Source organism: Strongyloides ratti (genome assembly GCF_001040885.1).
Source record: "Strongyloides ratti genome assembly S_ratti_ED321, chromosome : 2".
Lineage (NCBI taxonomy): Eukaryota > Metazoa > Nematoda > Chromadorea > Rhabditida > Strongyloididae > Strongyloides > Strongyloides ratti.
Genome location: NC_037308.1, coordinates 12,200,919 through 12,227,946, shown reverse-complemented (window position 1 = coordinate 12,227,946; position 27,028 = coordinate 12,200,919). Strand labels below are relative to the sequence as shown.

The window sequence follows — 27,028 nt, the reverse complement described above, 5'->3', positions numbered from 1 at the left end:
ATCAAATATCTTTTTATTGTTTATAATAAACATAAACTTAATAAATGTAGTAAATAGTAACTATCTTTCAAATATCGGTTAAAAAAATAATTGTCTTTTTCAGTGTATATCAAAAATAGACACATCAATTAGATGAAAAAAGGTTAATTTATTATAACTAACAATTTGATTCGTTTATCTTAAAACCCCTTAATAATTCCTTAAAACTGCGCAAGATAATTTTTATAAAAATTTATCTAATTCCCACAAGATTTTGCTTTATTTTATCTTTTTTTTTATGCCTTTTTATCATGTATTCATTAAATGTTTTAGTTGTTAACATTAATTTATAAAATAGATTATTTTCATTATAAATATCATATTAATAAAAAAAAAATAGAAAATAATTAAATTTTACATTTATTACCATTAACTTTTGTTATAGTTGTTTTACTTTTTTGGTAAATAAATATAATTTTCTTGTTTAGTTGTATAGATAGATAAATAATTATATATAGAAATATTAGAATGTATTTTAGCTATTAATGATTATTTTATTTTTTTAAATAAATAGTATTAGAAGAATATATTAATGATTATCTTAAACATGATATTGACCTTTTGTTAAAATGTAAAGTCATTCTTTTGTTCATTTATATATAGATTATTTCATCAATTATACTATTAATTCTACTATTTAAATTTTATCACTTATAAGTTACAAGATTTACCTTTACTCTCTGTAAATACTTTAATTATAATAAATATTTTAAATGAATAATTATATTGATAAGTAATGTAAACTTTAATTCTTTAATCATCTTATTTCCAAATAAGTTTATTAAAATTTAATTATACTAAAGAAAGTTTAATGTATATATTATATTTGTAATCATTACTGATCAACACATATTTATTCCTTGAAGGACAACCTCTTATTCCTCACCTAGTATGATATATTCAATTAAATGATATTTTCTTTATTATAATCATTATTTAACTAAGTTTTTAAAAGTTTATTACTATTATATTATTTTATTAAAAACAATATATAAAACATATTTCTTTATTAATAATATTATACATTCATATTTATTTAATTTTTTTTTTGTATATTTGATTTTATAGACCATGCGATTTGTAATAATAATTATTCATTTGAAATATATTTTACTAATCATAATGAAAACTTAAAAAAATTTTTATATATAAAAATAATTTTATTTATTTTTATTCTAACAATACCAAAAACAAAAAATAATATTTTTATTTATTAATTTATATATAAATTAATATTTTTCTTAGAATTATGATGTAACTTTTATCTAAAAATATTTAAAGTGCAAATTATTTATATATGATAAGAATAGTATTTATAAATTAATAATATAATTCAATAAAATGTTATATGCTCATATTTCTTCATTAATTTCTTTTTATACAATTTTATAATATGTACTATTATTTTATATTTAATCTTTTCTTTATTATATAAAGTTCTTTGTTATTAAATTATTATTTTTATTCATTATTCTAGTCATGTCTCTTTATAAAAAAAAACATAAAAATTTTGTTTTTATTACAGGAATGGTTAAATATGAAACCTCCAAGATTTATTGTACATTACAATATACATTTTTTAAAAATATATTGATGAAATTTATAATTTTTCTATTAATTATTAATCATACAATACATGTAACATGTGAAAATTCTACTATTATTGTAAGTTTTTTATTTTTATCATTAATTGATAAATATATATATATTTTTTTATTCTATATCTTTTTTCTTTTGTCATTTTTCAATAAATGTAAAGTAAAGAAAAAAGAAAATTAAACTTTTTTTTTTAAATTTAATTATAAAAGTACATAAAATATATATATACTAATTATAAATTTTATTTTTGATAGAATAATTTTGTAAATATAAATGAAGTTAAAATGATATCACACAACAATGCTTATAAACTAGTACAATTATTAGTTTTTTATGATGCCAAAGAAGTAAGTAATTATAATATATTATTATATATATTTTTTTTAATTAACTAGTTTACTGATGATAAAAATTTTGTTGTACGATTATATGTTCATAGGGTAATCAAATTAGCTGGTGAATTATTGTATCCATTAAATATTTTTATATCAATTTCTGAATATATTGAATTAAAAAATACATCAACTAAAATAGGTGATATAACATATTTTAAAAATTTATATACAATAATGAATCATAAAAATTTACCACCACATAATTTGGCAATGATTGTTTCTGAGTATCCATCAAATACACACGCATATAGAAGAGGTTTTTGTTCAGAGGAATATAAAAATATAATGGCAGCTAAAATTCATTTAAAAGAATTTAATGATCATTATTTAATAAAAGATGCTAAAGAAATAGCATATTCAATAATTTCTATGATTGGTTTTACAATGGATGATGAGGTAATTAAAGATGAATTTTATAACTGTACATGTATAAATAATAATACTAAAAAATGTTTTACTATATATGAAAATGATAATTGTTTATTACATCGTTTATTACATCGTTTTGGAACTGTTGATTGTCTTCATAAAACTTATAAATATTTTAATGGTTATTCAATTGATCCTATCTGTGGAAATGGAATTGTTGAAAAAGGTGAAGTTTGTGATAGTGGACCAGAAATTTATGGTAGTAGTTTATCATGTACAAATACTTGTCAATGGACTTCTTTTATCATTTATTCATTTTTTACAATATCTTTTATTTTACTAATATTTATTATTCTACTTTTATTTGCAGTTATTTACTATCGATGTAAGAATAGTAAAAATAGTAAGTTTTATATTTCATTAATAAAAAAAAAATATATATTTTTTTTTTAATATTCATTCAATTTATTTTTATATTTCTACATAATAATTGTCATAAGTTATTATTTATATAAAGTATCATCCCTATTTTACACATTTCTTTTTTCTTTATATTCAACATTCTCATTATTTGTAATAGTACATATTTGAAAAAAAAAAATTATAGAATTGTTGATAAAACATTATGACAAGTTATTTTAACAAATAGAAAAGTTAGTAGTTTTATTCAATTAAATTTTTAATACTTTTTTTTTTATATTAAAAAAAGTAATATTGTATATAAAATTTTTAATATTTATTTTAAGGAAACATTTTAAAAAATCTTTCAACATCTTCAAACTTTTTGTACGATCCAAGAATTACTAATACATCAAAGTTTAAGTATAATATTAAAAATTTAAAAACTAACATTGTTGAAAATGGTACAATTTCATCAAATCATACATCAAATTCCGGACATTCACGAACTATAATTGGATTAGGAAAAAATAATGACATAGAGGGAGAATTAAAACAACTTAATAAAAAAGAAAAATCTCAATTAGAATATAAGTCAAGTAATACACTTCCATTAATTAATAAGTCAACTTCAGATATAGAAATTTCTCTTGAAGGATCATTAGAACAAACAAATATAGTATTAGATAATACAAATTTATCCACTTCATTCAATGAATCATTAACTTCAGAAACATTATCTGGTGTATTTTTATCACGTTTAAAACCTGGAAAATTATCTACCTCAACAATTAATTCATTTTCCAAAATTAAACCACGTAAAAATATACCTTCACCATTAGTTAGTCATTCAATGAATGTTGATTTGCCATCTACAGTTATTCTTACTGGTAACCCAAACTAAAATATTATGTAATTCAAATTTTATTATTTGAAAAAAGCCATACTTTTATATTCTTCTCGGTTCAAATGGAATCTCACAAATAAAGGAAGAACCTTATATTTAATTAGCTTTACAAATATAACAATAATATATATATATTTTTTTTCTATAATAAATTGTAAAAAAATTATCAAAATAATTTTTTAATTACTCTAACAATTATAGTAATGAGATTTTTGTTTGAAAATATTATGAAAATATTTCTATTTATAATTATATATTTTATATAAAATAAAAATTTATTATTATATATATATATATTTTTTTTATGCAGTTACTTAATAAATAAATATATAAATATGGCAATTTTATCACAAATAAATAACTCTTCTTTCTAGTAATTTCTTTAATATTTATTTTTAATTATTTTAAAATCTACATTGATTATTAAAAATAATATTGTATTTAATGATTGTACATTAATTTGAAATTCTAGTAAGAAACATTATTATCTATTATTGTTATGCAACTAAAGACTTTTACTATTATGTAATATTCTACGATTAATAAACATAACTAATTATATATTTTTTTTCCTGATAAATATATAAATATTAACTGTAAAAATACACAATACATATTGATAATTTATTTCTATTTTTTGAATTATTTTCTCTCTTTTTTTTTTCTTTTCAATCTTTAAAAATAGATGAGTGAATTTAAAAGGGTATGTATGATGAATGAATATTATTTGTTAAATAAAATATTTACTATTTATAGATTAGATTTCATTTATAATATATATTTTTTTTTCTCATTAATTTCAAAATAAGCTTTTTTATTTAGTTTATATTTTATAACTTATTTTTTTTTATTAAATTTAATTAATATATATTTAAATAAATAAATACTTAACTTGTTTATCTTTTTCTTGATTCTTTTATTTTAAAATATATAAACAAAAAAAAAATCTTTATTTTAAAGATATAACTTAAGAATGAGTCTTTTTAAATTAGATTTCTTCCAAAAACAAAGTTTTACATCATCACAGTTTATTTCTCATCAAATTGTTCTCCTTCACATCATTCATTTCCCTATTATTTTTAAATCACTTATCTTTAGTCAATTCAAAAAATTTCCTTTAAAAACACTATTTTTATATTTAACAAAGTATATAAATTTTTTAATCTTCAATAAGAAACTTTCTTAAGAAACAAAACTTTTTCTTATATATATCAGCTCTCTTGTTGATGAGAATATATCTACGTTATATGTAACGTAAATAAATGCCCATATTCGTATATGTATTATAGTACACTCCCAGCTAAACATATGCCATAGTGACTTGATAATTTTGAAAAAGTGGTCGTTGTTGGCATATATAACTTTTATATATACATTTTAAAATATATGTACATTCATTTATATAATGCTTATATGATAGAAAAAGATAGATTATAATTATTATAAGAACAAAATCCTCTGCTATTCACTATATTTTCTTTTATAAGACATATTAAAATATTTTTTTATAAAAAAAAAAAAATATTCTTTTTTATTTTATTTTACCCTCTTTATCACTTTTTATTTTTCTTAATTTATTCAATACATTTATTTATGATTTTTAATTGTTTGCTTTAAAATATGGGAAATAGAAATTTCATACAATAATAATATGTTCAATTGTATACTTAACATAATATTATCACAATACATTATCAATAAATAATTCATAAATTATATCTTGAAATGAAATACTTTTTAAAATGGCGGTTATAGTTTTGAAAAGAAAAATATATATATATATATATATATGTTTATTAAGTAATATATCATTATATTATTAATTTAATTATTATTTATTTTTATTTCATAATTCTTATATTAATTAATTCATTTTTATTTCACTACTGAGTATAGAAAGATGATAAACTTCCTCTTATCACACAATTTTCTAATTTTCTTAAAATTTTTTTTTTTTAATTTTTATGCCTGGGCCTAAATTTATAAAGAAGGGAGAGAGAGAGTGGACCAAAAGGACCAATGAGACAAACATTGTGATATATCCTAAAAGTTTAATAGTAAAAATATAGAATATAAAAGATGTGTTGTGGCAAAAGAAGTGCATAAGTCTCACTCTGTTATCATTAACATCTGATACCCCTCTCACCAAACACATATATAATTGTACATTTTTGAGAGTTTATCATCATAATAACAATACATACCAAAAGTTTTTAACATTAACTCATATATCTTTTTATATTAATCGATTATATTTTTTAAAAAAAATATTTAATTATACATAAAATAATCTTATAATTTTTTTTTTAATTTTTTTACTCTGTTTTTTTTAAAAAAGTAATTTTTAATATTAATTTTCCTGTTTAACTACATAATGATCTTTTTTTTTTTGATAAATATTATTGATATATTAAACCAGTCCATTACTCTTTCTTTTTTTTTTTAAAATTAATTTAATAAAAATATTTTTTTATTAATGTATACTTAAATTTTTTTTTTTTTTATTTATTATCAAATATTATTTATTTAAAACGGCTAAAAATATTATATACATAAATGGCGTTAAATTTGTGTATCTATGAATTTCCTTGTGTTTATAGATATCATCAATAGAACTATTATAAAATATAAATGTATACGTCGTCGGTTATCGTCATTTTGTTGTCGTCTGTCTTTCTTATTTTTATAATAGTATTTTTTTTTTTTAAAAATAGTTTGTATTTCTAAAAATAATACCAATTTTTTTTAGTGATGTACCTTGTAACATAATTTTAATTTTATGTTAGGCAAAAAAAAAAAGTAAAAAAAAATATCTATTTATCTTTATTAATAAAAATATTTATTTTATATATATTTGTGAAGGTTCAAAATGTATTACGTCATTTTTGAGTTTATAATAATATAAAATTTTGTATTAATAAAATACAAAGAGCATTGTTAGTTATAAATATATTTACATTTTTATAATTTATATATAAATATTTATATTATAAATTCATTTTATATTGTTTTTTTTTAATAATTAATTTATGTATATTGCATGGTAACATTTGTTTTTTTTTAAAATTTCATATTCTTTCAATCTTTAAATTTTCTAATATAATAAATAATAATAAGGATGGTTAAAATGTTATCCCTTTTACAAATAATTGTTTATTGCATTATTCAGTCTCCAACTATTCACGATATTATAAACTTTTTTCTATAATCGTTTTTACATTAGCCATGGTTTTATCATTCTTCTTTACCCTTTCTATTATTGACTTTTATAAAATATTCTATTTTCAGAGAACTCTTTAATTGCTTATTGAATCGCAACTTCATTTTAACTGGTAAACCTTATAAAAATTCTTAAAGTATATTCCTTTATCATTGATTTTTCTTTCCCTCATTAAAAACATTCTACATTTCCTTTTTTTTTTTATTATGGAACGCTTCGAGGCAATTTATATTCTATTAATCTATACAAATGACTCCATTTCCAAAGAGAAACGGATAAGAAAAAGATATTGTTGTACTATCTATTACTTTACAGCTTTCTATATCTTTTTAATTTATTTATTTCAACTTTAAAATAATTCTTATTTTGGAGTTTGTACATATTTTTTAAAATATTTATATACATGTATCATACATCTATTGTATTATCCTTCTTTTTTTTGTATTTGTTCAAAAAGAAAGTACTCAAATAGTATATATATATATATATATATATTTGAAAAAAGAATAGAATTATATTTCTCACGCTTTTGTGATAATTTTTATAGAAAAAAAGTCAAAAGTATTTATGTTATTAAAATAAAACGTTGTCAAAAATAAAGACATATTTATAAAAATATGTTTGTTTTTATAAAAAAAAAAAATTTTTTTTTTCTTTTAAAAATTATTATAATTTTTATCACATATTAGACCTCCCTTTATATATATATATATATATTAAATATAAAAAAAAAATAGTAGAAAATTTTCTACCTCATAAATATTATCTTTTTTTTTTAATTTCCTAAAAACAATATTTATTATATATTATTCTTTTACTCGTCGTTTTTTTTATGCACATAAAATATTTAATTTAATACATTTTAAAATTTTTAATATTAAATTTTTTTTTTTATTAAATTTTTGAAGTCTTATTTGTCATTTTAGAATTTAAAAGAAAAGAAAGAAGACCAAAACGCATTTGTTTGATAAAGTCGCTATGTTAATTTTATTAATAAATTAGTCTTTAAAAAAGTTTGCTATTAACAATAAGAAAAAAAAAAGTCTGCACTCTGACAAGAATCATTTTTAAGTATAATTTTTTTTTTAATTAAGAAACTAAAAAGTTAAAAGGTAAATTTTTTTTTGTAAGTTTTAATAAAATTAATAGTATATAAAAATACTTTTTTTTTTTTTTAATATAATAATGTTTAAAAAAAACTTATATTTTAAAATGAAACAAAAATAATGTAGTATTATTTTTTTTTATATATAAAAAAACCAATTGAAAATTAAGCTCATAAAAATGTTTATACGCACATAATTATTTTTATTTTATTCTTTTATATTTAAATGTTTTATATGTATTCTTAATCTTTTTTTATTAATAGATATTAACATAGAAAAAATTTTTTGAGTGCATTAAAAAAAATTATTTCTTTCAAAATATATTCTATAAACAATTTTCTTTGAATACCAATACTATTTATCATTTTTACACTTGATCATCTCTTATAATCCTAGTTTATTTTGTAATACTTATAAACTAATCATGTAATTTTTAATGCAAATTCTCACTTATGATAGTTAAACAATATAAACAAGTTTGTTAACATCAATTTCATTCTGTTGTATTATTTATATATCCCAATTGATTACGTGGCCGGGTTGGGGTGTCAAACCTAAGAAAATTAAATATTTTAATTTTTTAATGTCCTCTCTAATTACCTTAAATATAATAAAGAAAAAGAAATACTTTTTTATTTATTTCTGTTTTTAAAAATTATTTTTATTTTAATATAAAGATATTACTTTTTCTTGAAAAGGTACTTTTATATTTTATAATATTCTTTGACATTTACTATTACTTTTTTTTTCTATCTTCATTTACATAAAATTTACATATATATATATATCAATTAGCAAGTTACTAAATTTTTATTATAGCTACTTTTATAAATTTTTGATTATTTATAAATATATATAATATATATTTTTTTTTTATATACAAAAACAATATTTATAATGAATGTACATTATATTAATTTTTAATAAAAAAATTAATAAACTATTAATTAGGAAGATCTTAATTTTTTTATTTCATATATACATTCTTTTGTATGTTTTCTTGTTTTTTTACTTTATTTTAAATTCATTTATTAAAGTTAAATTTTTTTTATCATAATTGTTTATAAATTTATATATTTTATTACATATAAAAATTAATAAAAAAAAATAATCAAGATTAATAGTTTTCAATCTCTTAAAATATTTTACCTTATAATTTTAGTAAATTTAATATATATTTTACATAAATTCCAAAAAGTTTTTTTTTTGTTACATATATTATATAAATTGGAAAATTTTTAATAACAATACTTTTAAAATTATTATTATATTAACCATATCAATCATAGTAATTATTAATATTCTTTTTTTTGACATTTCTAAATACGATCTATAAATGTATCTTTAAATATATTATTTTCTTTATATTCTTCTATAATCCATAAATCTCATATTATAAAATATTTTAAAATTACTATACAATTGATTTCTTTTTTTAAATAAAATATAATTATTTATATTTTTTTTAAAATATAACAATTATAATGATTTTTCATTTTTGTATTCCTTGTACTACAAAATCCAGAACATTGAGGTAAGTAAATTTTGTTTGATTAAAAAAAATGGAAATAAATTTTTATTTAATAATAATACTTTATTTTGTTATTAATTTTTATTTTTTGCGATAATATTTGTCAAAGTTATGTTATTTACTATTAATTATTTAAGCAATTAACTTATCTGTCCATTAAAAGAAATTATTATATAATTTTTTTTTTGACAAACCAATAAAAATAGGTAACTGTTAAGGTTAAAATGCAAACATATTTTTTTTTAAAAAATAACTTTTATAAATATATTAAAACTTTATGTTGTAATATTTTTTTTTTCTATTTAATGAATGTTATTATTTATATCTACTAAGTTTTTTATTCAAATAGAAAATACATTTTTAAAAATTAATTTTCAATAAACTTTCTATCATTTTTATAAATATAGATATATGCGGCCCACGTGTATGAATATATATATATATATATATATATATATATATATATATATATATATATATATATATATATATATATTACTATTTATTATTATTATTATTATTGTTATATATATCATTTCCTGAATCCAATTATGTTTCTTTGCTTAATTATCTTTTTCTTATTTTTTAATTATACTTGTTGTAGGTTTTTACAAATTGTAAGTATCTATATTATAATATATATCACGAGAGTTCTCTTCAAATTTATATCTTTAACTCACATATTTTTTATATCAATTTAGGAAATGGCATCATTTTTTTTCCCAATTTTTATTAATTATGCCATCTACGATAAATTCATAAAATTATTATGACGTAGTTTTGTGGTAATTATCATATACTTTCTTAACATCACATGCTTTTTAGATGTCTTTTTTCTTTTCAAATATCAACTTTATATAATAATATCACTTGATAATTAGCTAACTATTATGATACATCATTTAAAAACTTATTTTTCGTATTATAATAAGTACAATTATTATAAATAGACTAAAATTTATGTAAAAATCCCACGTTATTTTGCTGGTATTTCTATTTTATCATTATCTATAATACATTCAAGATATTGGTACTTTTATACATAACTATATAAATAACGTGTACCTATATAAAATTTTCACACCAACACATTCAAGATTCTGATGGAGTATGCCATCTAGTAATATTGTAAAGATATTTAGAGGACATAACTATATTTTCATAAAGGATACTTTTATATTAGTAACATTCCTCATCATCATTCTTTTCTTAATATATATATATATATATTTATATATATTTACTTGAATATTGCATCAAAAATTTGTCAAGAATATATATATATATATATGTATATTCATATAAATATACTATCTCCTTCATCCACAATATCATTTTACCGACATTTAACTTTCATAAAAAAATATTTTTTTCTTCGTTCCTCACAAATATACACACATTTATCTATATTTATATATAATATTGGCGCCTAACTATTATTTAACACTCAATTTCAATTTTTTTTTGAATGTGTCTCCAACTTTTAAAAGTGGTCTGTTATGCCGTTTTCTTGTTTTGTCACCTAACATATATTTATATATATATATATATATATATGTATATATATGTATATAATATTCTTTTTACCACCATTATCATTTAACTTTACAATGACATATAATTTAACCTCTAAGAGTAAAAGAATTTCTAAAAATAAAAGATTATACTTTTTATATTTATTATTAACACCTTTTATAACATAAATCATAATTATTTTCCACCATTATATTTAACAGAAAAAAAAAAATCTAAAAAAAAAAAAATTTATAATAATTTTTATTCTTGCTACAATTTATTCATCTAATAAGGTTATTATTTTCTTTTATTAAATTTTTTTTTTAACTATTTAATGTTATATATAAATAAATAGAAATAAAGAACACTCTACCTTTTTTTTTTCTAATAAAAAAATAACAAAAACATAATCATCTCATATATGTAAATAAGGAAACATTCAAAAAATTTGTACCTATAATAAGACGTATATATAAATAATATTTTTTTTTTCTATATTAAGCTTTCAATCTCACCTGGTGTAAATTTTTTTTTTTTTAAAAACATTTTATTTACCTTTTATTTTTTTTAAATAAATTGTTAATATATTTATATTTTGTCTATCTTATATTTATAAAAATCTTCTTTTCTACTTTCTTTTTTTTTATCTATATATAATATACTGTGTGATGTCAAAAAAAAAGTATATTGCTTCTAAAATTAAAATAAAAAATCTGCTTATTCTTATTTTTTTTTCTTGTGAAAACAAAAATAATACTACTTATTGTTTCATTACCAAGATATAAGATATTACATCTAGACATTTTATTTAAAAACATAGTTATAATATTTTAATTAAAAAAAAATTTATTGTTTTATAGTTTCAATAAAAAGATATTGTCACAACATCAATACCATTACCATCAACAACAACCTGAAATATTGACAGAATTATCTGGTATTGAATATAATAATAAACACCAAAGAATATCAAATATTTGTTGTGGAGGTATGGCTGCAGAGGGACATAATGTGGATGCGACACTTCTTTCTTCTACTACAATTGCCAAAGATCATGGACATTTTTTTGTTAAAAAAACTTTTGGTAAACCTATGTATTGTCATCATTGTTGTGATAAAATATGGGGTATGATATCACAGGGATATGCCTGTGAAGGTAATTTTATATTTTCTTATTATAATAAATTATTTATATTACTTTTTAGTTTGTAATTTTGTTTGTCACGACAAATGTTTAAAAACTATTGTATCATATTGCTCCGGTGTGGCATTACAATTAATAAAAAATCCTGTTGCTCATACATGGACAGAACCTGGAATTATAAAAAAACATTTTTGTTCTGTTTGTCGAAAGAAGACTGATGATTCTTTAAGTAAAGAATGTGAAGGTTAGTATATAATTTTATTAATAAATTTTTAATATTAATATATTTATACACATATATAATTAAAATATAATAATTATATTGTTTCAAAAATTATATATATTTATCATTTTTAAATAATATTTATATTATAGTATGTGAATATTATGTTCATGTTGAGTGTCAAGATTTAGCTGTGTCAGATTGTCGTGAGGCAGCAACATATATTCCTTCTATAGACCAATCAGCTCAAAAACAACTTCACCATATGAGAGAAGGAAATTTACCAAAAGATTCTAAATGCGTTGTTTGTAAGAAAAGTTGTTATTCCTTTGAATGTTTAACGGGTATGAGATGTGAGTGGTGTTCACAAACAGTTCATGCAACTTGTTATCGTATGATGAACCCAGAATGTGATTTTGGACCATTAAGAAAAATAATGTTACCACCTAATTGTTTAACAATTCCTAGAACAGAATTACCAATGGAACAATTATTAAATATTCATTCTAATGGTGATGGTACCAATACTAGTACTAATGAACAAAGTGGTAATTTAAAAATTGATAAAAAAAGTAGTAATCAATTTAATGATGATAATAATAATGGATGTGATGAAAAAGAAAGAGATGATTATGAAATATTAAAAATATATGATGGTAATTATTCATTAAGAACACAAGTTTATAGAACTATTAGTGTGCCAAAAGTTGCATCTGTAGAACAGATAAGAGATATAGCATTAAGAAAATTTAATATTTATGATACTTCTGATAATTATTTTTTAACTCAAGTACCAACAGAACCTGGTGGTGAGGAAGAATTACTAGAAGATCCTGTACCATTAAGAAATGTTAAAAGACCAGAAGGTAGAAGAGCACAATTATTTTTACGTCATAAAGATGATCCTGAAAAAGCTATTGTTAAAATATATGGTGGATGGCTTAGAATACCAATTACATTTACAGAAATTTATGTTAATCGTGAAACACTTGTACAAGATGTTCTTTCAGAAGCATTGACTTCATTTGGTTTAGATAAAAATAATTGGAATAAGTATAATTTAATTGAAGTATCTTTAGAACGTGGTGTTGTTGAACGGACAGCTAATCCACAAGAAAATATGTTACAATTATTTAGAAATTTAAAAAAAGATTCATTAAGACGTTTTCATGTGGTTAGATTTTATATACAAGAAAAAGAAGATCCACATGATCATGCAGTTTTTGTTGGTAATCTACCAGTATCATTAGCTCAACGACAATATGAAAGAATTTTATTAAAATTATTAGGTGCTAAAGAGAAACCATTTACAGCAATAGGACCAATTTATTTTGAATACGGTAGTTTAGTAATAACATTTAATACACCAAAAGCAGCCACAGCTGCTGTTCAAAAACTTCAAAATGCTGTTTATGAAGATAAAAAATTAATTGTTTTATGTTTACCAAATATTCAACAACATATGATTCCAAGTGATGTTGAACCATTACTTGTTCTTGTTAATACTAAATCTGGTGGATGTCAAGGAAATGAATTAATAACAGCTTTTCGCCGTCAACTAAATCCATTTCAAGTTTTTGATGTTCTTAAAGGTGGTCCATTAGTTGGGTAAGTTTTATCATATAATTAAAAATTTCCCTTCACATAAATGCATTTTAGTACTGTATAAAATTTCCCTTTTCATTTAATTTTAAAAGTTCTTTAAAACATTTTAAATGTATTAGAAAAGTAATTTTTTTTTCTTTATAATAAGAAAATTTTAAAAGATGTATAATGAGATAAAATAATCATTAATTTATTATTATATACTATTTAAAATAATTTAATAAAATGCAATTTTTTTTTGCATTAAATTAAATTTATTTTAAATGTAAATAAATATACAACTTATAACTTTTTAAATTAAAATTAAAAATATTTGTAGTTTACGATAAAATTAAAGAAATTAATTGTATTTTTTTTAATACTTTTAATTTTCTATAAAAAAAAATAAAATAATGAATAAATGTCTAGGTTTTTTTTTTATTTTTTTTATAAAACAAATTATGCCATGTTATATATTAATAAAAAAAATTTTATATAAAAATATATTAAATTTTTATGTAAACATAAATAACATATAATAATAAGACAAGAACTTTTTATTTTAACTACATAGTAGGTCACTTTTTTTTTTAGTATTCTTTAATTGTCCTTTAATTGTTCTTTTCTTGTTCTTACATTTTAATTGCATTAAATAGTTCTGTTGTACGCTAGGAACATTTAATGTTCTTCAAAAAGGACATTATTTTTTTATATTTTATTTAAATTTTTTTATAACTATTCTTAAATATTTTATCTATAGTATAACATTATTTTATCCATATTTTTATTAGGTCAATTAAAAAGTATTTTAATATTACATATTTTATTTTTAAATTAAAAATAACTAATTTTTAATTTAATCATATATAAATATATTTTTATTATATTATCAATAAACTTTTTTTTTTAATTTAATTTTTTTTATTTTAGATTATATGTGTTTAGAAATATACCAAAATATAGGATATTAGCATGTGGTGGAGATGGTACTATAGGATGGGTTTTACAATGTCTTGATATTGTAAAACAAGAAGCAGCATGTTTTTCTCCTCCATGTGGAATTGTTCCTTTAGGTACTGGTAATGATTTAGCACGTGTACTTCGTTGGGGCGGTGGTTATACTGGAGAAGAAAATCCCTTAGATATATTAAAAGATGTTATTGAGGCAGAAGAAGTTAGATTAGATAGGTGGGCTGTAGTATTTCATGAGGAAGAAAAACAACCAGCTAATCCTGGTAGAGAAGGTGAAATTATTCTTGAAAGAGAACAAACTATGACAAATCCAGAAGATCAAACAAGTATGATTATTATGAATAATTATTTTGGTATTGGTATAGATGCAGATGTTTGTTTAAAATTTCATAATAAAAGAGATGCAAATCCAGAAAAATTTCAAAGCAGGTTGTTTAATAAAACACAATATGTTAAAATTGGTCTTCAAAAAGCACTTTTTGAAAGAAGTTGTAAAGATTTATGGAAACGTATTGAATTAGAAGTTGATGGTAAAATGATTGAATTACCTAATATTGAAGGAATTGTTATTCTTAATCTTCTTTCATGGGGTTCTGGTGCAAATCCATGGGGTACAGCAAAAGAAGAAGGTGTTTTTCAAAAACCTACACATTATGATGGATTATTAGAAGTTGTTGGCATACCTGATGTATCTAGATTAGGTTTAATTCAATCTAAACTTGCTGCTGGTATACGTATAGCTCAAGGTGGTTCTATAAGAATTATTACTCATGAAGAATGGCCTGTACAAGTTGATGGTGAACCTCATATTCAACCTCCAGGTACAATTACAATATTAAAATCAGCATTAAAAGTAAGTTTAAAGTGTTAGATATACAATTTTTATATTTTCAAATTTTTTATTTTAAATACTCTACACCGTTTGTTTTTCCTTCTACTATATAAATTACCATTAAAGCAATAAGTGTAAAAGTTAATTTTTTTTTTTGAGAATTTAATGTTTATATATATATCAATGTGATAGTGTATATTGTGTTCTTTATATATATATTTTTGTTTTTTTTTGACCAATATCTTGACTATATTTGTGGTTGCTAGATGTCATCACAAAAAAAAATTATTTAGTACCTAAATAAAATAAAATAAATTTTTATATGTCCATGAGAATATTTTTCTACCTAAATTATACCCTTCTTCTTAGGCAAAAATGTTGAAGAAAGCTAAGAAATCACGTAGGTTCAATGCTGCTAGTACATTATCTTCTAGCAATCAACAACAACTACGTCAAGCACAAAGTGAAGGTTCACCAGGAAGTTTTGGAGGATGTGGAGTTGTTACTTCACATTTAGGTGTCGATATACAGTTAAGTCATGGAAAAAGTACTCCTGACGACTTACAAACAACTGGAACTGGTGAGGAGGAGGAAGAAGACGCATTTTTGTAAAAAAAAAAAAATTTGATTGGTCTAAAATTATTATTATTCATATTACTTCCTTCCTTCATATTAGAAAAGTTTTGTTTTTTTTTTTAATTACATTTATATATTTGTATATTATTTTTTATTAATAACTAATGCAAATATATATGTATATATATATAATATAATATAATCCATTCATATCTTTATCAAAAAATATTAACTATAAAATGACACTGTTTTTCTTTTGCCAAATTAACTCGTGCCAATTTAGAATGTAGAATTCAAAACATAATGTGTGAAACTTAATATTTTAAAAATATTTTATCACATTAGTCTTAAAGTATATAGCACATTTCATGAGAGAATTTATTAACACATTAAAACTTTAGTTATTAATAAAACATTAAGTGGATTTCTAGGATAGATTTTAGAATAAATGTACTTACAATGTAAGCAATTTTTATATATAAATATATATAATGTATATATATTATCTATACGTTCAGTTATTCTTTTTAAGAATTTTAAAAATAATAAATATGCTTATTATTAAAAACATTATATATATATAATTTTTATGTATATTTTTTTATAGTGATTTTAATAACAAAATTTATATTCTCAAAAGAATAGATCTTTATATATATATATATTTTTTTTTATATATTGTTATTTCCAATACAAATTTTTTATATACATAAAAACTCCTGATCTCATTTACATCACTTTTTCATTTCTTTTTAAATTAATAATAATTTGAAATATAAAAAAAAAATTTTTTTGTTATTTCAATAAAAACTTATTATGAGTATCTTTTTGGAAATAAAAGTATTTTTCTTTTTAATTTTTGATATTTATTTTATTTTTAAATAAATATATGAATTTTTTTTTCTTCATTGAATAATAATTAAAATTGTATATTCATCGTTTTAGGCAACAATGCTTGATAGACCTTCAAATAAAAAAATACGTGAACGAAAAAAGAGGGAAAAAGAGGAGGAACAAAATAAAGTTGGAAAATTTGGAATACCGCTATCAGTAACAATATCTGGAAGTGATAATAAAATTATTAAAGAAAAAGATTCAACAAAAAATAATATTTTTAAATTTAAGAGGCGGGTATTCAAAAGTAAATTGGGAAAATCATTAACAAATCTTTCTCGTACAGAAACTAATAGAAGGTCTTTTGAAAATAAAAAAATAGAAGATAGTAGTAGAAGAAAAAATAAACATCAAAATATACCTGGAGTTGAAAAAGAATATCATTCAGCAATTGAATTGACAAATGAATTATCAACTAGTTCTATCCAAAATGACAGTTCATGTTAATATAATAGTTTTTTTTTTCAACAAGTTAACAATTAAAGAATTTTTTTTTGTTATAGCTCTACATTATTTATGAAATATCAAAAAAAAAATTATACATTTAGTTAGAAAAAATCACTTTTTATAATATATATACTAATTTTTAAAAACACTATAATAATAATATTACTTTAAAAATGTTTGTTTATGTATATTTTTAATAAATTTATTTAGTAAAGAAATTCATTTTTTTTATTTTTTTTTCTATACTATTAAAATATATAAATATTAAGAACAAATAGTAAAACAATATAAATAACTTTTTTATGTGCCTCTTTACTCCTTAAATATTATTAGTGATAAGGGGGTAATAAGAAGAGGATATAAAAATAATTTATCATAAATGTTTTTTGAAAGAAATCTCATTATAAATTTGTTTTTTTGCCATTAAACACTTGACATAAAAAATGATTTATCTTTAAATGTAAAATATAACAAATATGTTTTTTTTTAATAGTAATAAATATATGGGGTATAGTTATTATAACTTATACTTTTAATTTTGATTAATTATTACTTATTCATGATAAAAAGGTTTAAAAATTCAAAAAAAATAAGTAAACAGTTTTAATATTATTACATATTTGAAAATGAGATAAAATAATATAAAAAAATTTGTAAAAAAAATATAAACATTGATATATAGGAGTATTATTTATTTTTAAACTTTAGTAAATTTTTTTACAATTTAAAATATTTTATAATACTTGATGTTTAACATTTTTGGGTATTTTTTTTCATTCACTTTTTTTCTATTATTCCCTTAGAATCGTATGAATGTATATTTATAACTTTTTTTTTATATTTCGTATTTTAAATTACAACTATATTTATATGTAAAATAGAATCATTTGCTTTAGTTATTAACAAAATTGTTCTCTTGAACTATGTTGATATAAAATTTGAGAATGATAAAATATATGTAAATATTATGATGCAAAGTAGGATATTTCAAAAATTCTAGATGTATTTAAAAGAATTATTTTTTTTTTTAAATTTAACTCTACTTATATAATTATCAAATCGACCAAGTAGTTTAAGGATTATTCATTTTAATTTAAAAATGCCTTTATTTTATAATGTATTTGATAAAAATTTACTTTTAAGTAATTAAAGAAAAAGTTCTACCCAAAAGATAAATATAAATATGTGTTGTATTTGTGTAATTGTATAAGTTTTAACTAAATTATTTAACATGTCTTGAAATTAATTTTATTGAAATGAGATACAATTATGATACTTACTTTTCTTTTACATATTTTGATTATTTCTAATTAAACCTATCTTATTTTATTTATTTATTTCATTTTACCCTCCAGATTCCTTATTCTTTTTTAAATATCAAAATAAATTATTTTCTTTTTTCATTATCTTTATCTTTTTAAGTTAACTCAAAATTAATCATCTTACTCAAAGAATTTTGATAGAAACAATACAAACCTCCACTATTTATATTTACATCTCAAATAAAAATATTTAATTTTAAACTTTTCCAAAATTGTATTTCCTTTCTAACTTCTTTTCTTTTTTCCTAATTTTGAAGAGTCAAAATATGTGCATGTATATAAATGGTACCCGGATTTAGGTAGCTTAAAAAAGAAGAATACAAATTCTTCTTGAATAATAAATCATTCTAAATTTATAATTTTGTCACTTAACTTTTTATTTTAAAAAATATTCAAATATATTTCATATTTCATGTTATATTTTTTTTTTACCATCAGTTATAATATTATTGAAACTTTGAGGATATTTAATTGATATTCTTTTATCATTTGAGTAGTTGTTTAATATATTATTTAAATAAATTTTATTTTTATTTTATATTTTTTAACAAAAAAAAAAGTTTATTGAATATTATATATAAACATTTCTATGATATTTTGGCTAATTTTATCTTTTAATTTAAAGAAAAAAAAGGAACAACAGCATTCTTATTTGATATTATTTATTTTGTTAAAATTACATACTCTTATCAAAAGTGTCATGATTTTTATTTTAAGAAATTTTATAATTTTTTATAACATATTTATATATTTTATTTTATATATATTTTTATACTTAATTAGTTAACATCAATAAATATATTTATTTAAAAAAAAAATTTTTTTTTCTTTACATTTTATTATTCTAATAACTTTTAGTTACAAATTTAAGAGGATATTCTAGCAGTAAGTTAATTAATATATTTTGTTACTATATTTGTTGATGTAGTTATTTAAAATTATTATTTCCTTCTTTTTTTTTATATAAATAATTTTCATGAATTAATCTTAAAATTAAGATATATTGTCCATTTTTAATCTTCATATTTTTATAATAATAAACCTATACTATTCCTCATTGTTAATGTAGTTATTATAATGTCCATGAATTAAAAAATTGCCATTATATAAACTTTTTAAAATTTTTATAAATAGTTTTTCTTTTGATAAAAGATATATTTAAGTTATAAATTAAATAATAATTTTTAAATTGTTTCAAATAACAAATTAAAATTATACTATGTATAAGTTGTATCATTTTTAATAAAATTATTAATACCAATAAAATTATATTTTATTATAATTTTTCAATAAAATAACTTGATTGAAATTTTTATTTTATTTTTTTTTTTAAAAATTGATATCATTTTAAAATATCCATAGAAGAAATAAAATTATATGATGATATCTTGGTGACATATAACTCACTTCAATTTCTTTTGATTTTGTTACAACTTTTGATATGTTTTATATTTTTAAAACATATATATTATATTATCTTTTGACTTTTTATCCCATCAAAATTACGATATATGTGTTTTGTTATATTGACAAAGTCAATTTTTGTTAATGACTATTCAAAAAATCCCTAAAGGGTTCAAAGTTTTTAAACCAATATTGGACATTTATTATAGCTTAAGGAACCATATGTCCTGATTACGACCGTCCATCCCACTTTTTAAAAATAAAAAATTTTTAACTTCTTTATAAAAAAGTTATCAAATGCTTACTTAAAAATATTTTTAAAAATATTTATTAATACACTCTTAATTATTTTTATGAATTTATTTATATCTTTAAGAAAATTATTATTACATTATTTTTTTATATATTATAAATATATTAGATGATGATGAATATATATTATTCTTAGTTTCCTCTTATATAAGAAACCTTAATAATTAAAAAAAAAGTTTTTTAAACTATAAGTAATATTATTATTACTATATTAATTACATTTTTTTTTCTATTTTATCTAACTTACATATTTAGGTATAAGATAAAAACTAAAGGCAAATAATTTTTTAAATTTACTTATAATGTTTATATGTTTTTTTTTAATAAATTGTAAAATGTTTTTTTATTTTGTAACAAAAAAAATATACATGACTTTAAATATTTTTTTTTTTCTTATTTTTTCTTACTATTTTTTGTTTCATTATTATTGTAGATATCTTTCAATATATAAAATCAAAAATAAAAAAAAAAATATGGAAGAGATATACTTTAATTGTGATTTGTCTAATAATAATTCAAATGAATATTTTGAGGAAGAATTAGATGGTAAAGCTAAGCTAATAGCATTAATATCAGGACCATTTTCTATGGCAACATTATTATTTGGTATTGTAGGTAATGTAAACATTTTAATGGTCATTGCACACATATCAACATTAGAAAAATTTAATTCAAGGTTTATTTCATCTGTTATAATATTAGCATTATGTAATACAATAACATTAATATCATCAATAGAAGTTTATGTATTACCATATTGTATAGAATATTTTATGGGTTATAATCCATCACCAAGTATGCTTAAACCTTTAGCATTTGCTATTTCAAATTCATTTAGAACAGCTTCCATATGGATGGTTTTATATATAACATTTCAACGTTTTAGAGCTGTATCACAACCTTTTCTTGAAAGAAAACGTGCATCAACAATAAAAGTACGGCGAAGTCAAAGATTTACATATAAACACCCTATTGAAATATCTGAAGAAGAAGGAAAAATTAAAAGAAATTGTAATAAAAATAATTTCAATGACGATTATTCTTTTCCATCATTATTTATGCATAATTTTGATTTCAATGACTTTAAAATACCTCTTTTAGTAGTTTTTGTGGCAATTATTTATTCAATACCTAATTATTTAGAAGTTAAAATTATCGTAAGTTAAAATATGTTTATATATAAAATATTTGTTTTTTAATTCGTTCTTAAAATATATATATAAAAATAAAAAAATAATTTTACTTCAAATTTATGTTTTTTTTTTATTATAGAGATGTCCTAGTGGAGATACAAAAATTATTCAAACTGCATTAAGAGAAAATTGGTGGTATCGTGTTATTTTGAGAGTTATTATTAAAAGTCTCTTTGAAATGACAGGACCATTTATTTTGGTTCTTTCTTTAACAATTGCTACACAACTTATCATTGCCAGATCAATGAAACAAAGAAAATTATTAACGGGCCAATTAGAGAGAAGACGACAACTTGAAGATGAAGCATTACTTAAAACACCAGAATGTTGTAGTACCAATGATAATGGAGAAATAGTAAGAATTAATATTTTACCAGGACCAATTCAAAAACAAAGATCTTCTGCAAGACAAAAGCTTGCCTGTCACTTAGAAAAATTTCAAAATCAACGACAAGATAATGAAAATAATATTAATATAACTGCTGTTATGTTAGCAATCAAATTTTTAATTTTACATTCTTTAACTATAACTTTAGATACATTAGAGGCATTCGAATATACAGATGTTGAATTTTTCAATCTCCTAGTTGCAATAAGTAATCTTTTTGTTCTATTAGATTTATCAACAAATTGCCTTTTGTATGCAAGATGGAAAAGAAAAAATAAAGAGAATGGCATTATAAAAAGAGGAATCTGTGATGTTATGAAATTTATTTTACCCCATAAGTATTCATAAAATTTTCAACATAACTTTTTATTGTAACATTTTTAAAATTTAGGAAAACAAAACTAGTAGTTTTTAGAGAAAAAAAAATTCAATTTATTTAACATATACTACTTATTTTTTTTTACAAAATTTTCGGGTTTATTTTACATTATTTTATTTTTATTTTTGTATTATGATTTATACTAAATAAAATTACATCATTTATACTTATTTTCTAATATCTAATTATGTTTAAAAAAAAATTTTTACATTAAATCTTTATAAAAAAATAATCATTTTAAATAATGTTGTTGTCTAAAAAGGTATAAAGTGTTTAGAATTAAAAAAGAATAACTTTAGCATAGTTAAATATTACTTTAAAAATATACTTAATTACTATTTTTCTTAATGTATATAAAAGCTAATTATTACTGCAGAATGGAAATATTAATAAAAAGTATGAATTTTTTATAATGGAAATGGTTACATTAAAAAATAAGTTTAAATATGAAAATAGTCAGTTTAAAATAAAAAAAAAAATTTTTTTTATAACTTTATCTCATTATAAATACTCAAAATTACCTTAAATAAAATTTTAGTAAAATAAAAATTTTTTAACATTTTATTTATTATTTTATTTCATGAAAAAAATAAAACAAATTGCTTTTTTTTAAAAGCAATTGAAGTATAATAATTTATCTTCTTTTTTGTTGTTCTTTACAATCTTTAAGTATATATAGCTTTAACATAATTTATTAATTAGCCACTTACATTAAGATGTATTTTAAAATCACTTGATATCATATAAAGAAATGCATGATGTTTTAAAATTAAAAGTGTAAAATTTAGTTTATTTAATTTTTTACCATAATTTTATTAGTATAAAATATATTTGAATTGCTCTTAAAGTTATTTGTATATAATAAAGTTGTTTAAAGCAAAAAAAAAATAGTTTTGTTTTTTATAATTGTTGTAAAAATTAAGTTATTATTTTTGATTAAAAATATTAACCAGTATTTATGAATAAATTTTCTCATTTATAAGATCTAAAATTTATACATTAAAACATTTTAAAATAAAAGCTAACTTTAATATTTTTAGAAATAAAAGTAAATTTTATATATTCTTTTTTTTTTTTATAAATAATGCTTCCATTTTTCATATTATAGCTTTCAAAAAATAAATCATTTTTTTTTTATTTATTTATTTCTATTCTATAATAAAAATACGTAATTAATATTTCTAATTATCTATTGGTTAACAAAAAAAAATTTTTTTTTTAAATATTTTTTTTATAGTGAATCAGAAAATTGTCCATTAAAAAGTATTTATTATTATTTAAACAAAAACGAAATATAATAATTATGTCTCATTTTGCAGGAATGATAAAAAGAAATCTTTGAGAAAAACGATATATTTAGCTTAATTATTATTCCTCATTAAAATATGCGAAAATGTTTATGCAAAAAATATAGGATAACATTGTTATATATAAAAAAAGTTTGAAGTCTCAAATGTAAACATTTAATAATTAAATAAAAACATTTGATTTATTAATATTTTAATATCCTAATAGTGCAAAAATCTTAATATATATCTTTACAATGATATAATCAGCTGTTTATAGTACTTTTAGAGAACATTAATTAATAAATCACAAATTAACATTTTTTTATTTTTATTTTGGGAGAAAAAAGTTTCTAATTAATTTTCAATGAATTTTAAGAATATTCTTTAATTGAATATATGATATAAATTATTCTCTATTTATTGTTTTATTCTAAAAAAAAGGAGGGATGAAACTATTTCTATCTAGATGTATACACAGTCACGTCATTTTTCCTGAATTTGTGGCATATTCATTTTATCTAGATGAATAATAAAGAAAATTTTAACTTTTTCTATCATTTATTACTAAAATGCTTTATCTAAATATTAGTATGCATCTTTCTTTTCATCTTATTATAATTCAATGCACATTAATAAGTCATCAAACTACAAATTATAATACACCTATTTAAAATTTTATGTTTGGTTCTACAATTATAATAATAAATATTATTCACTCAAACTACATAAAAAAGTTTCTATAAATAAATAGATTTTTAAAAATTAAAATTCTTGTTACTGAAATGATGCTACTCTTAATATATTTCTATAACATTTTTATTGGAACGTATTTCTTTTTTGTTTTAAATCTATTTAAAATTATACCTTATTTGTTATAAGATAAAATTAAGTTTTTATAGAAAAACTACTTAAAGTATTAAAAATGATGCACTTAAAGATAATCATATTTTTATCGTTATAATTTTTTGATGTCAAAGATTGTTTAAAAAATTTATTAATATGCAAGATTTTGAAATATCAAAGTTTTATCATTCTTAAAAATTAAAATATTATGTTAATAAATATAAATGAATATTATTATAATTATTATTTTTTTTTTGTAACTGTTCATAATTTTACTAAATTATAATAGAAGATAATAGTTAACTTAATATAATTAAATGAAAAAAAAGTTAGAGACACATTTTTTAATTGCCTTTTTCATTTATTTTTTTTTATCTTTAAACTTGTAATTAACATTACGCTTTTTTTTGGATGTTTTATACTGTATCTTGTTAAATATTAATGTCGTCTCCGATTACATAAATTTTGTGTTTAGGTTGTTTTTAAAGTTTCTTTTAAAAAATAAATATTTTATCACGTTTTTTTTTTTTCGTTATTTAAATATTATAACTACTCTTATTTTGGTTTATTTGTTTTGTATATAATAAGATTATCATCAAAATACTAAAAATTACAATTTTTTTTTATTCAAAGATATTATTCTTATTTTTTTTGTAAATTTTTAATACCTGAATCAATTAGCCTATTTTTTTTTATTTTTATTTTTCATATACAAGTAAAGACTGTGACTTTACTAAAAATGTTTTAATGTAATTATTTTTGTCATTCTTCAATTGATAAGTACTTAATAAACAAGATTTGTATCTATCAGTTAAAAAGAAAAAGAAAAATTTAATTATCAAGTTTTTATATAACCCTCTTTTATAGCATCTTAAATACTTTTTATTTAAAATATTTATTTAATAATAATTCTAACAATCTTTATCTCAAAAATTAAATTTTTTTTTTTTTTAAATATCATCTCTACAAATGTATATTATAAAAATCTCATATACATATATAGTAGAATATATCTCAGTTTATTTACTTCATATATCTATAATATTGAAGGACACTAAATTTGAGGATTATAAAATTAGATGTAAAACGATGGGGTTAAAATTATGATATGTTAACACAATTTTACATACTAGTTTAATATATTGAAAAAGAAGTACATGATTGGAGAACACTTCAATGAGTGTTACATATATGTTTTATCCTTTATACTATTTATATTATATTAGAACATTTTTTTTTGTTGTTAAATTTGTAAATTTATAAAATAACAATTGATAATAAAAACTTTATTATACTATAATTATTGTAAATATATATATATATATATATATTTGTCAATTATTCCTGAAATTATGTCTATTTTAGCTTATAATAATATATAAGTACAATTTTAATATAAAAATTAATTTAAAATTGACAAATGTAAGCGTACTTTTTGAGTGTTAATATTTTTATGCTAGAATTTTTTTTTTAACGTTTTGCATATTTTTTAATAATATTATTGTCCATTAAATTAATAATATATTATGCTATAAAAAAAAATTAATAATAATAAAAGAATATTCTAATAAATAATAAGTATTTAAATTATAAAAATAGCCTTTATGATAATAAAATTACACAAAACATTTATTTTTTATCAAAGCATATTTTAATATTTATTGATAATATATCAAATTAAAAAAGTAATAAGCTTTTCCTATGTCCTTTTTATATCTATTAAAAAAATATTTATTGTATATTAACAATAACATTCTTTATTTAGATTTTACATATCAATAAATATTAAAATGAATACAATAATTTTTTTAGTTAAAAAAAAATTTATATATTTTTTTTTTATAAAATCTTAAATAATGTTTTTCAAAATTAAAATTATATTATAATATGAAAGGCACTTTGAAAAAGTGAAATAATTACTTAAAAGTTGCAGCATTATGTAAATAATTATTCAAAATATCTATAAAACATATTCTTTTTTAATATTAATAAAATACTTTTTACCTTGTTTATCTCACAAAAGTGCTGCCTCTATTAAAAAATTTTTATATAATTTTCTTCCTTATATATTTTATAAATATTCGTTATATTATTAAATTTTTATATTCTTTTAATTATTATATAAATTTATTTATTTTATTTTTAA

The 27,028-nt window shown here is 18.7% G+C and overlaps 3 protein-coding genes across 3 annotated transcripts; all 3 read left to right on the top strand.

Annotated features, from left to right (window-relative positions):
• Positions 1 to 1,632: 1,632 nt before the first annotated feature.
• SRAE_2000389900 (Diacylglycerol kinase theta) lies at positions 1,633 to 16,447 on the top strand (the record flags this gene model as incomplete). The annotated part of the gene is made up of 11 exons (XM_024642705.1): positions 1,633 to 1,704; positions 1,893 to 1,985; positions 2,034 to 2,805; positions 3,149 to 3,400; positions 3,443 to 3,691; positions 8,034 to 8,040; positions 11,941 to 12,236; positions 12,286 to 12,468; positions 12,600 to 14,055; positions 14,962 to 15,856; positions 16,205 to 16,447. 11 exons carry the CDS (start codon positions 1,633 to 1,635, stop codon positions 16,445 to 16,447), a joined length of 4,518 nt encoding a protein of 1,505 aa, XP_024508449.1.
• Positions 16,448 to 17,362: 915 nt separating this feature from the next.
• SRAE_2000389800 (Hypothetical protein) lies at positions 17,363 to 17,752 on the top strand (the record flags this gene model as incomplete). The annotated part of the gene is made up of 1 exon (XM_024642704.1): positions 17,363 to 17,752. One exon carries the CDS (start codon positions 17,363 to 17,365, stop codon positions 17,750 to 17,752), a length of 390 nt encoding a protein of 129 aa, XP_024508448.1.
• Positions 17,753 to 21,263: 3,511 nt separating this feature from the next.
• Positions 21,264 to 22,719, top strand: SRAE_2000389700 (GPCR, rhodopsin-like, 7TM domain-containing protein; the record flags this gene model as incomplete). Its single annotated transcript, XM_024642703.1, has 2 exons — positions 21,264 to 21,947; positions 22,063 to 22,719. The coding sequence occupies 2 exons, from the start codon at positions 21,264 to 21,266 to the stop codon at positions 22,717 to 22,719; spliced, it is 1,341 nt and encodes a 446-aa protein (XP_024508447.1).
• Between the last annotated feature and the right edge of the window lie 4,309 nt (positions 22,720 to 27,028).